This window comes from Hippichthys cyanospilos, chromosome 11, assembly GCF_059441005.1.
Source record: "Hippichthys cyanospilos isolate Australia breed blue-spotted pipefish chromosome 11, RoL_Hcya_1.0, whole genome shotgun sequence".
In the NCBI taxonomy this organism is placed as follows: Eukaryota; Metazoa; Chordata; class Actinopteri; order Syngnathiformes; family Syngnathidae; genus Hippichthys; species Hippichthys cyanospilos.
The window spans coordinates 9163842-9176253 of record NC_142379.1 but is presented as its reverse complement, the minus strand read 5'-3'; the positions used below and the strand labels follow the sequence as shown (position 1 = coordinate 9176253).

The 12412-nt window shown below is 40.3% G+C and overlaps 1 protein-coding gene across 1 annotated transcript in view; it reads left to right on the top strand.

The window, feature by feature from the left end:
• map3k10 (mitogen-activated protein kinase kinase kinase 10) overlaps window positions 1–12412 on the top strand; it is a 28813-nt gene extending 16401 nt beyond the window's left edge. The window contains exons 2-11 of the mRNA XM_088428162.1: window positions 2561–2741; window positions 2817–2965; window positions 4945–5120; window positions 5283–5529; window positions 6149–6271; window positions 6720–6858; window positions 7392–7504; window positions 7583–7890; window positions 8789–9317; window positions 9934–12412. Of these exons, the coding sequence (XP_088284288.1) occupies window positions 2561–2741; window positions 2817–2965; window positions 4945–5120; window positions 5283–5529; window positions 6149–6271; window positions 6720–6858; window positions 7392–7504; window positions 7583–7890; window positions 8789–9317; window positions 9934–10334 (2366 nt within the window). The 3' untranslated portion in view covers window positions 10335–12412. The remainder of the gene's footprint in view (window positions 1–2560; window positions 2742–2816; window positions 2966–4944; window positions 5121–5282; window positions 5530–6148; window positions 6272–6719; window positions 6859–7391; window positions 7505–7582; window positions 7891–8788; window positions 9318–9933) is intronic.

Genomic DNA, 12412 nt, shown 5'->3' with positions numbered 1-12412 from the left:
AAACACACCAAAATCGCAGCAAGAAGGCCAACTTCAAAATAAACCTTAGTTTACCAAATAATATATGGGCGTGAATGCCTGGAAGTGCTTTTATTTTGAAGTACGCAACGTGTCACGGTGTAACAACTTAACTAGCCTTTTTACTGCAACTGTAGACGACGTAATTTCGCTAGTATTGACATACGGCACCTGTTTCCAATGTTCACCTGTGGCTCGAACTCCATTATGCTTGCGTCAAACTGAAATTTGACGCTAGCTAGCTGCGCTTTAGTGCTGACTTCTTAGACGTAAATGACTGCACATTTTGGTTCTGACACCCTGACGCAATTGCCGTTCGTACTGATCACATTCTAACAAAATATGCTGACTCAAGTATGCTTTTTCAGCCAGTAAATCACAGACATATTTTTATTGAGAGATTTTTCGGACGATGAGGAGGAGGAGGTGGAAAGTAGTGTGCTGCTAAGCACAGTTTATGTTTAAAAAAAAAATATTGAGGTGCAAAAACGTATAAAAGTTTGTCGTTCGTAATCAAGTGGAATTATGTGATCAGCAAGCAAAAACATGTTTTTGCTTGTTGATCAAAATGAATGACCTGCTGGTAAAACCACCAAGTGCACAATGTACTACTTTTATTTGTCATGCAGCATATTTTTTCACGAGTCATAATCTGGCTGTGGTTTGACCGTGAAAAACGAAAACAGGTTTCTCTGAGAGCTTGTAGACAGAGAGACACACCTTATGCCACGTAAAGGCTTTGCTGTGTGTTTTGAGAAGAACATGTGTATGTAAACAAAGATTCTGCTATTTGTGTGTGAGTGTGTGTGTGTGAGAGAGAGAGGCCACCCTTTGCATAAGCCTGCAGATAAGAGTGAGAGCGAGAAGCCAGCCTTTACCTGCCTCCCAGTGCTTGCGAAGTGTGTACACTCCAAATATTTCCATAGCAGGCTCACACGTGGAAACGGAGGAGGAAGTCCTCCGTGGAGTACACTATGAGGCGGAGAGACTCGGAGGGATCTGGGGGAAATCTGGTAGTACATCATGCAAACACACAAGATGAAACCCCATATTATTGTGGTTGTCATTTGCTGTGCAGTATTGTACTGCATCCGCATTATTATTAATGATAGATTTGTTGCTTTATGTATACATAGTGATACATTTGAATAATTTTCATCTAATCAAAAACAGAATGCGCATGGCCAATTGAAATTTCCTGTCAAACTAACCATAAAACAAAGAGAATTACATGCTGTTTTAACAGCAACCAGTTCATTGCCTGAGGAAAGTCTATTTAGCTTAATGCTAAAAAAAAAAAAGCAAAATACCGTAGATGGGTTAATGAATAGTATGTTGCAATGTAATAAAATAATTTTTTAGCTCAAATGGTGGAGAAACACCATATATTCTTCATATATGCATGGTAGAAGAGTGGTTTGCACGTCCGTCTCACAGTTCAGAGGTCTCGAGTTTGATTCTAGCTCCGTTCTTCGTCTGTGGGGTTTTCATGTTCTCCCCATGGGTTTTCTTTGGGTGCTCTGGTTTCCTCAAAAACATGCACTGGCCACTCCAAATTGTCATGAGGTGTGTTTGTGAGTGTGAGTGGTCATTCTGGCTGGCAACCAGTTCAGTGTGATCCCCCCTTTTCTATATCCACTTGTCCAACACTTGTGTCGAAAATGGATGGATGCATATGTCCTCTTTCCTCTGTAAAGAACTGTAATTTTCCTAAGCCTGTCTTAATTTCCTTGTTTATCTACAGTATATGGCTAAGACGCACACCACAAAGGACAGCACAATGTTCATTGAATTAAAGCAAAAGATAATTGCACAAACTCTTTAATTCTTTACATTCCATTTTGTCATTTTTCTTATTTTCTGAATACAATAATGAAGGGCTAATTTTCCTATCAAAAAATGAGGGGCAGGGTGGAATAAAGGGCATTTCCATTCAGTTTCCTTTTTTTTTTAATACTTGAATTTTATTTGATTTCTTTAGTATCATTTTACAACTGGAACGCCAGTGCCAGTGACCTTACTGAGGATAAGGGGCTATAGAAAATGGATGGATGGATAGTATCATTTTCTAAATTTTAATTAGTGTTATTTAATCTATTTTTTACATGAATCAACTCAGGTGGCTCGGTGGAAGAGTGGTTAGCACACCCACCTCACAATTCAGAGCCCGGAGTTCAAATCTAGCTCACTCCAGCATTTTTTTCACATTCAAACTGTTATTTCTTTATGGGTGTCACAATAAAATCTCAAACCAAATAAGGATTTCAATACAGTGAGTCCGCAAATTTGAGTTATTTGTTGTTTGTGTCACATATTATAGTTTTCTCCATTATTTTTTTAGATTTCTCAGATAAGAGGAGAAATTTGCAAATACGTAGTTATTTGCAACTTGTTCAAAGAAATGAGACACAGCTCTTTGGTGTGTACAAGTGAAATAATGAATTTAATATTCAAAATGTAATTTTGAGAAACTCATAACTGTTTTGAGAAATATACCAAAGCCAAAACCGTAAGCGTCTTGTGTGTTCCTCCTCACCTTCAGTCCTCATTCTGGAGCCAGTGGAGCGTGACGACCTGAGCGGGAAGACTTTGAAGATCACTGACTTCGGCTTGGCGCGCGAGTGGCACCAGACTACCAAGATGAGTGCGGCGGGCACATATGCCTGGATGGCACCTGAGGTCATTAAGTTATCCCTCTTCTCCAAGAGTAGTGACGTGTGGAGGTGAGTGCCAAATTCCTCTTTTTGTTGTGTGTCACATTTGAGCTTCATGTTGTGTGTGTGTGTCTGTTGTCACAGTTTTGGAGTGCTGCTTTGGGAGCTGCTCACCGGAGAGGTTCCCTACAGAGAGATAGATGCGCTGGCCGTAGCTTACGGTGTGGCCATGAATAAGCTAACACTTCCTGTCCCCTCAACATGCCCTGAACCATTCGCTCAGCTCCTCGCAGGTAAGCTGGACCACTTCACCACTGCATAGGTGGCAATATAGCCTATTTGATGTAAGGACCCGATCATAAATACATTATTACATACATGCATACACGCATACACGCATACATGCATACATGCATACATGCATACATGCATACATACATGCATACATACATACATACATACATACATACATACATACATACATACATACATACATACATACATACATACATACATACATACATACATACATACATACATACATAGCCAGCTACTGTACATCTAGATAGATAGATATATACAGTATAGAACTCACTACCTTTAGATAGATAAAACGAGCTACATCTAGAAATCTGTAACTAGCTACCTAGCTACACCTAGATAGTTAGATAGAACTGGCTAGCTAGCTACATCTAGATACAACTAGCTAGCTAGCTACATCTAAATAGACCGAACCAGTTAGCTACGTCTAGATAGAAAGAACTGGCAAGCTAGCTACATCTAGATAGACCTAGCTATCTACATTTAGATAGATTGAGCTTGGTAGCTCAATCAAATTTGCTAGCTTGCTACAATAATATAGAATTAGCTAGCTACAGCTAGCTAACACTAGCTTGATGGATCCTTAGCCATGTTTTTTTGTTTGTTTGTTTTTTTTACTGAAACCACTCGTAACTATTTTGTTGATACATATCGTTTCTATTCAACTAGCTACAGCTAGCTAACACTAGCTTGATGGATCCTTAGCCATGTTTTTTTGTTTGTTTGTTTTTTTTACTGAAACCACTCGTAACTATTTTGTTGATACATATCGTTTCTATTCAACAGAGTTGTACGTAATTTTTAAGGTGTTTAAGGAAACTAGTCATCATCTTAGGAATGATAGATTGCTCAATAGAGAGTCAGTATGTTAGATGTTAGGTAGTATACAGTATTTGTATTTATATTTTCATTGTTTTTATTCTGATTCGATTCACCTATGCTGATATACTGTACTTGTGTTACTCTGTGAGTAGTAACTCATCCTGAGTAAAGTCAAAGCGCCTTCACAATCTAGCTGCACTCTTTCAAGCCACATTTTACACTGTCTCATCAAAAGAGCGTCTTTCACTTAGAACGTCAATCTACTAAATCTCTCTTCCACCTCATTGTCTTCATCTCATCCATGTTCATCTTTTAATCCCTCTTTTGTCAAGTCTTGAGTTCTGTCTCATTTTTGCTCTCCTTATGTCTGTGTGGATCAACTGGTAAGTGAAGACCTACACTGGAGTTCAGTGGGTCAGTATGATTTCAGTGAGGCGTTGGACAGATTTCAGCAGATATGTGAAGGTGTGATGACAGTCATGTCGTGTGCGGTTGTGTCTGCTTCGTTTGGCACGACATGGTCACCATATGTCCACTCTCTGCTGCTTCCACTCATTCCTAGAAAATCTGTAATACTGTACTGTATTTGTCCCTCCTTTTACAATCATGGTAGATCTGAGCAATTTGGAACAGTAATATAACCCCGCCTGATTTGTATTTTCCACAATATTGCGATTTATTTTTTCAAGGTCCTCTGCCTTAGTATTTTTGAACAAGCACAAGTAATAACTAATCACTGGAGAGTTTGGTGTTGTTTTGTTTTTTTCCAAATTGCATTTGTGAAAATTCTTTGAAAATTCCAATTTACTACATTATGATACCAATTTGATGAATTGAAAGATTTTGGTCTACTCTTCTTCACAGAAATGTTTGAATTCTGTCATTATGTTTGGAGCATGAAACAAATGTAAGATCATACCTCCTCATCCCAATTGAATTTAAGTCAAGACTGATTTGGCAGGTGAAAAGCCTTCATGTTTTCTTTTTTTTTTTTTTTTTTTTGGGAGGTTGATGTTATATTTTTTGTAGTCATACTGCTACTGTGTCTCCTTAAGAGCCACCAAAACAAAACTAAATTTGACCCCCCTGACATGAGCTAACGCAGCTGTGCATTTGGATTGTTTCACAGAGTGCTGGAGCCCAAACCCCCACAGCAGGCCCTCCTTCACCAGCATCTACCGGCGGCTGCTTGCCATCGAGCAGTCGGCCATGTTCCAGATGCCCCTGGAGTCCTTTCACTCCTTGCAGGAAGACTGGAGGCTGGAGATCCAGCAGATGTTTGATGAGCTGCGGGCCAAAGAGAAGGTGCGAAACCCCCTAAATCTCACAAGTCAGTAAGCGCTGGAGGGATGTTTCTAAAATCGTGCCTCATCTCAGCAACAATCGGCAGGCGTAGGTGTCGGAAGAGGTGATGACAAAGGTGGGGAAAAGAGAAAAAATAAAAAAGGCTCATATCTCTTTTAACAGGAGCTGAGGTCTTGGGAGGAGGCGCTGGCCCGGGCGGCTGAGGAGCAACGAGAGCAAGAAGAGCAGCTGAGGAGGCGAGAGCAGGAGTTGGCCGAGCGCGAGATCGACATTGTGGAGCGTGAGCTCAACATCATCATCCACCAGATGTACCAGGAGAAGCCCAGCGTGAAGAAAAGGAAGGGACACTTCAAAAAGAGCAGGCTGCTCAAGCTCTGCAGGGACGGCAACAGCATCAGCCTGCCCTCTGGTGGGTGCTGACAAGTATTATACGCCCCTAGTTTCTTTTTGATGCGGTTTACCAAAAACGACAAAAATTGGTCATTTTTTCTGGGAATCACTGAGAATTAAATTTAATTATGTCATTATAGACTATAGGTAAATATTTAATGTCAACATTTTAATTTGATTCAATTAAATCTGACTTATATTTCATTTAGTTTCTTGTGTTGAAACAAATAGTTTTACTTGAAGTTCATTTTAAAGGAGTTCATTGTTTTTGCACGATTTTTTTTTTATTCCAGAAATTGAGTTGCCTTCATATATTCTCCTATGCCCAGGCCTACTCATTTGTGCCCCCTGAACTGGACATTTTTTTTTTTAAATTCAAGCAATCCTAGTAAATTGTGCTCTGTAGAGGACTTTCCAACGATGTCTCATGTTTGGGCAGGGTGTAATTATTTCTGCTGTCTTGCTGAGACAAAAGGACACAACAGTTGTCACAAATGAAGGATGACTAAAAGGATGATCTTTAAATGCTCATTTAATATCAAATTTATTATTTTGATACGTTATGTAAATGTAACTGAATTGAATTAAATAACGTCAGCATCGTTTATAATCATTCAATTGGGTTCATGTGTTTTAAGGCTTTGAGCACAAGATCACGGTACAGGCTTCCCCCAGCGTGGACAAGAGGAAGATGCAGGGCAGTGAAAGCACCACGCCACCTGCTAGCCCGGGCGTCATTCCTCGCCTTCGAGCCATACGATGTGAGTCCATGACCTCCAGTCCTGTATAAGAATTACTTGTTATAAAACAGTGGTTGTCAAACTTAAAATAAAACAAACTACAAAATACTTCCCGAATTTAGTGACTACGATTCCATTCTGTATTCCAAAATACTCATGCTGTTTGTTTGTTTTTTTTCCAAATGGGTGACCTCACACACATTGTACCTAAAAGTTAATACAATTGAATGTTTAGTGTGTTTGCATGTGTATTTGCGTGTGGTAGGTTGAGCTAGTTTGTACATAATTCCCATTTTTGGTTGTAAGATAAACATTTCATGCATTTATTGCAAAGAACTTAGCCACATACTGTACCCTGAGTGCGACTAGAGGTACCACAATTTATAAAAACCCTGTTATAGAGCACTCTGTCTTTGTATACGTTGTAGTTCATGTTTAAGGTGTTTCCTCATGTGTTTGTATGAGACAGTGACCCCAAGTGACGGCAGCAAGACGTGGGGCCGCAGCGCAGTGTGCAAGAAGGAAGACATGTCAGCCGGCAAGAAGAAAGGACGCACGTGGGGGCCCAGCTCCACTCACCAGAGGGAGAGGGTCGGAGGCGAGGAAAAGTAGGTGGACTCAAGTATTTGGATAGAAATGTCTGTAAAACTGTAAAACAAACTGAGATTATTTACCTGTAATGTTTAATATGTACTTGTATTATTAGTTTGTGTTTATGTATTTGCTGGTATTACTTTCATTTTATTATTACAGGCAAGCTAAAGGTTTTTGGATGCATCCAGATTTTATTTAATTTTAAGTTGTTGGGTTTTATTTTCAATTGACACACTTTAAACATGATCATGATATGGATTTAGTGGTTTAGGAGTTTTACAATCCACTTACCAGTTAATATCCACCATATTGCAGTACAGTACACTATACTATTTTCTTTTTTTTCTACCCAATGCTTTTTTTCTTCTTTTTTTTTCATTTGTTTCAATTATGTAAAACATGTGATTATTAATTGCAATCATTTACATATGTATCTATTTATGTGTTTATAGCTATGTACAGTATATTTTCAAATATTGTCACTAGTAGCGATCCAATTCAAATGTTGTGTTACTCATTTATTTATTTATCCATTCATTAATTCCAGATTGAAATCACTTAGTGAGGGCTGCAAAGTGTGGTCATCCAGTGCGCCAAACCTGGGAAAGTCCCCCAAGCACGCACCCATGACGGTGGGCTTCTCCAGCCTCAGTGAGATGGGTGAGTTGCTTATTTAATTTTAAAAGAGCCGATCGCAACCAACATGCACGCCCTCACATCCTCCATTTTATCCGTCAGAGGAGTGCTGCGAGTTGGAGGAGTCGCCTGGTTCCCTGCAGCCCTCCGAGACCAGCAGCAACGGGGCGGCCGACGACTCTGGGTCGCTGTGGAGCACCCCTGGATCTGGCGTAGCCACTGCCACCATGGGCTCATCCGGCGCCAGCTCAACTCAGGGTTCGGTGGGAATGGCTGCGGCGCTGAGCCACCAGGACTCGCTGAGACGCTGCGGCCAGAGGAAGAAGAGCGACATGCTGCTTTTGGGTTGCGCCTCGCTGCTGGCCTCAGTGGGGCTTGGCCAAGACTTGCTGCAGCTGGGCAGACTGCAGGTAAGTACATACAGCAGATATGACTTATCTTGGTCCTGGCATTTGATTGGAGTTGAGTAGACTTTTTATATTCATGGTATGAAATGAAGTACAGTACTGTATTCTTATTTCACTCTTAAGACATTTAAGTTGTGTTGTATTTCTCCCTCCAATGAACAAAGTGTATTCATCCAAATGACTTTGTCCACTTATAGTATGTGTGTGAATGCATCCTTTAGTTTTGTTACTATTAAGGCTCTTGATGAGCTCATCCAGAAATTTTCCAAATTTAATCAAATATGATATATATATATATATATATATATATATATATATATATATATATATATATATATATATATATATATATATATATATATATATATATATATATATATATATATATATAATATATATATATATATATATATATATATATAATATATATATGAGAATATATATGAGAATATAGGAAATAGCGACTTATGTGTAGTTTTGTCTATTTTCTTATTTGTTTTGTGTGCAGGTTATTATTTTTGTTACACATCACCACAAAACTTGAATGTTTTTTCTTATATGTCTGAAATTTTTCAAAAATCATTTGTTTGTTCTGTGCCTGCAATTATATATATTTTTTTAATGACAGGCCAGTCTTCATTTTGGCAAATAATTAATTATTCTCACTTATTGTGGCTTTTGTCATTTGTTGATGCAAATATACCTGGTTTGAAAACAAAACAGTTTAGGATTAAATGCAAATTCAACTTAAAAGTGAAATACAACTGAACTGTACTTGATCAGTGATTCGCACTGATAACTCTGCAAATCATAATGGCAATAATAACAATAGTAGTACGGATAACAGTCGTTATGTTACGCTTAAAAAAAGATGACATTGTCGTATCATCATCCTTGTCAGGTACTTCAGGATGAGCAAGATGTGAGAGAGGAACAGAGGAAGAAGAAGGAAAGTCTTTTTCAGCGCACGGGACGTTTCCGTCGCAGCACATCACCACCCAGCAGAAACCTTTCTTTGTCCCTTTCCCGCCATGCTGATTCCATGCTGCCTTCTCTGGACCCTTCTCCGTCCGTCACGCTCCTCTCCTTGTCCTCTCTGTCCGACTGCAACTCAACAAAGTCCCTCCTCCCCTCCGACCCGGACGACTACCCGTTGACACCGGGCAAAATGCAGGCCCCGCCCCCAGCAGCCTCCTCCCTCAACCCGCTGTTGGACTTGCGGACAGAGAGTTTCAAGAAAGAGCCCAATCAGTCGCTCACTCCCACCCACGTGTCCGCCACAATGGCAGTCAACAGGGGGCATAGACGCACCCCGTCCGACGGCGCCATACGACCCCGAGCGCATACTCTTGTCCACCGGAGGACGCCGTCTGACGGAAGTGTGCCCATGCCTCCCCCGCCCGGAGGACCCGTCATCCGAGCAAACAAAGGTAGGGTGCAATGTTTGTTGGTCTTTAATTGACAAGGAATCCCCGTGAAGCTGTCATCTAACAAGCCAGAGCCCCTCGTCTCGAACGATATTTCGCCAATAAGTTACAGTATATACTTTGAAAAAGCGATTGATGAAGACCATGAAGGGAACCTCTGCACTACATTGAACAGAAGCCAGATGGATTTTTTTAAGGGAACCTGCTATATTGCAATATGTTGGTTTTTCGAGTCCCTCTTTTCGTTTCCCATGCTGTCAGTGTCCTTTACTGTTTTGCCTTCACAGCCCTAGATAATAGGAAACCAGAGAATTTGTCAATGATATTCAAGTGTACGGTATCTACGAGGTATTATATCAAAGAGGTAGGGAACTCCGGTTCCTCGAGAGCCATATCCTGCCTATTTTCGATGTCACCCTCGCCTTTCACACCTGTTTCAAATAATCAGCTCATCGGCAAGCCTTTTGGACGCCTGATAACGATCCTGATCATTTCAATCAGGTGTGTTGAATGTGAGACACATCAAAAACAGGCAGGATATGGCTCTGGAGGAACCGGAGTTCCCTACTTCTGCAACATGACTGACTTGCTGTGCCCACTTTGATTTGTAACATCGCAGGTGTGCTGGACACCCGAGACATCCCGCATCTCCCGGACCCCTCAGCAGTCTTTCCTCTCCCCCAACGTCGAAAGGCCCCCGCGCCACCCATTCCTGCGCCGGCCCCCCTCTGCCTCATTAGTCCGCTGGAGCGGCCCAAAACCTTAGAGTTCGCCGCCCGTCCCCGACCCGCTCCTGCTCGGGCGCGCCCAGACGCGTGGAGGCTAGGCTCTCTGTCCGGGTCCCTGAGCTCGTCGCTAGCCGGCAGCTGCAAGGGCCCCCTGGGATCAGGGGACGCTGGCAGCGGTGCTGCACGGCCCAACCTGATGGACATGGACGTGGAGGGGCAGAGTTTGGACCACACGGTACCGCTGTGCAGTCAGATGCAGCCTGCCGCCCTTTGCGGCCAACAGTATACATAGCAACAGGCTGAGCGTACAAAAACAACGCTTACTGGAAGCCATTCCTTCTACTAAGGTGTGAAGACCACCCATCATTGTCCCACTTGACCACCACTGAAACGCCTCAAAAAGCCATTCCGACAACAAGTGAACTCACAATGCATCCGCGTGCATCATTTTCACAGAAGAAGCAACTCTGAATTGTTTCTTCATCCACACATCACCTTCTCTTTGTAGCGCCATGCAAAATCCAAGAAATTGGATGACAACTGTCATGCAAGGGTGGGAAAAGACAGTTCCTCCTGGAATGAAATTCCAGCACTGTTGGAGGTAAGAAAAACAAAGGTTAGCAACAATAGGGTGAACATACTGTACTGTTGGCTAACTCCATTTTCGCCATTTTTGTTGGAGTGGTTTTCCGTTTTATGACTACAATTAAATGATTGATTCATTTTTTTTCAATACAGTCATTTATTTGCTGAAATTATTGTTTTTCTCACGTTGGGACATTTTTCTACATCAAACAACGGGAATTGGATCGTATTAGATATTAATATCAGATCATTTCACTTGCAGTTTTACCCACAACTGAAACAAAGTAAACAAAATAACATGTTCATTCACAAAATACAACAAAGGCAGCTATAGTGAATATTCCCTTCAATGTCATCTTTTTAATTAGTCTCTTTCATAAAGTTTCTGCTCAATTTCAAACATTTGGGACATTTGGGAATTATAGTTCACTTTCTAATGCAATAATTTCAGACTTTTTTTGCACTCCACAAACACTCCATACATATACAAAATCTCAAACGAAAACTAATGATAATCAATAGCATAACAATTTACCAAATATATATGTAAACTAATAAAAAGTAACAAATCAGCTTTAAAAACAACCAACTGAATATTTAAAAATAGCAGGAAAATCCTGAACTTGTATACTGAAAGAGAGAAATATGTACTGTTAACTCTAGATTCTAGAGTTTCATTCCTTATGAAAGAAACAAACTGGGATCAAAAAAGAAAATTGTGCAATAGTGATCCATATGTATTCATCAAATATATCATTTTTTCACAAAGATGATGCTATTTCATGCAGATGGGCTGACAGCCAAAGGTAGGGCATCATCCTTAATTAAAAAAAAAAACAACAACCTCATTTCATACTTAAATTGATCAATGCCATACAGCATTCTAATTAAGCAATATTTTATGACAATGGCATCAAAGGGCTGAACTTTTATTGCGTTCTATGCTTATTTTATGTAACCCTGTCAATTCGCAAATTCCTCATAATAAATGAACTGTCAATTCAAATCATGCCAATGAAGTTTGAAGCAATTTAATTCAAATATTTGATCTTATTTTTTATTCATGTATGGAGTTAAAATGACGAAAATGGAGTTAATTCACTCAGGTTTTTGGTTATTAATTAATTCAACAAAATACGTCATTTAATTGTTAAAATGCACCTTTTATATTGACTTATACATGTGTAATTCTTCAGCGAGTCCTAATGACTACTACTGTACGTATACCTATTCAAAAATGCTACCGTTCTGACCCTTTACGGCCACTTTCTTTCTTCATTTGGGCAACATGAGTGGAGAAAGCGCTTGCACACTTTAGGGATCCATGAACTCACTTTTCTTCTGCGCGTTGCTTCAACCAACCGCACGGATTGAACACGATCTTTTGAAACAAATGCAACATATTGTACAACGTCAACCTCATGAGAGCGCTCGAACCCCGTGACCCGCATCCCACATCCTTCGGTACCGCTTCAGTCCAATGGCACTTTAGGAGCCTTGTTCGTGGGGCATTTGCAGCTGACAAATCACGTCGGACTTGTTACACTACTGTGCAAATAAGTGAGTGTGCGTGTGTTGTTATATGTATGGAATGACCTGCTTGTGCTCATGACTATTTATTATGATTAAATTAATTGTTATTATCTGGAATAATTATTGTTGCAATACTTTTTTCCGTGTAAATATTTGTTAATACAACATGAAAGCGGGCGTGGAATATGAGAACTATAAGTGTCACGTAATGAATGCTTGGTTGCGAGATGAATAAAAAAGATAAGAACGATG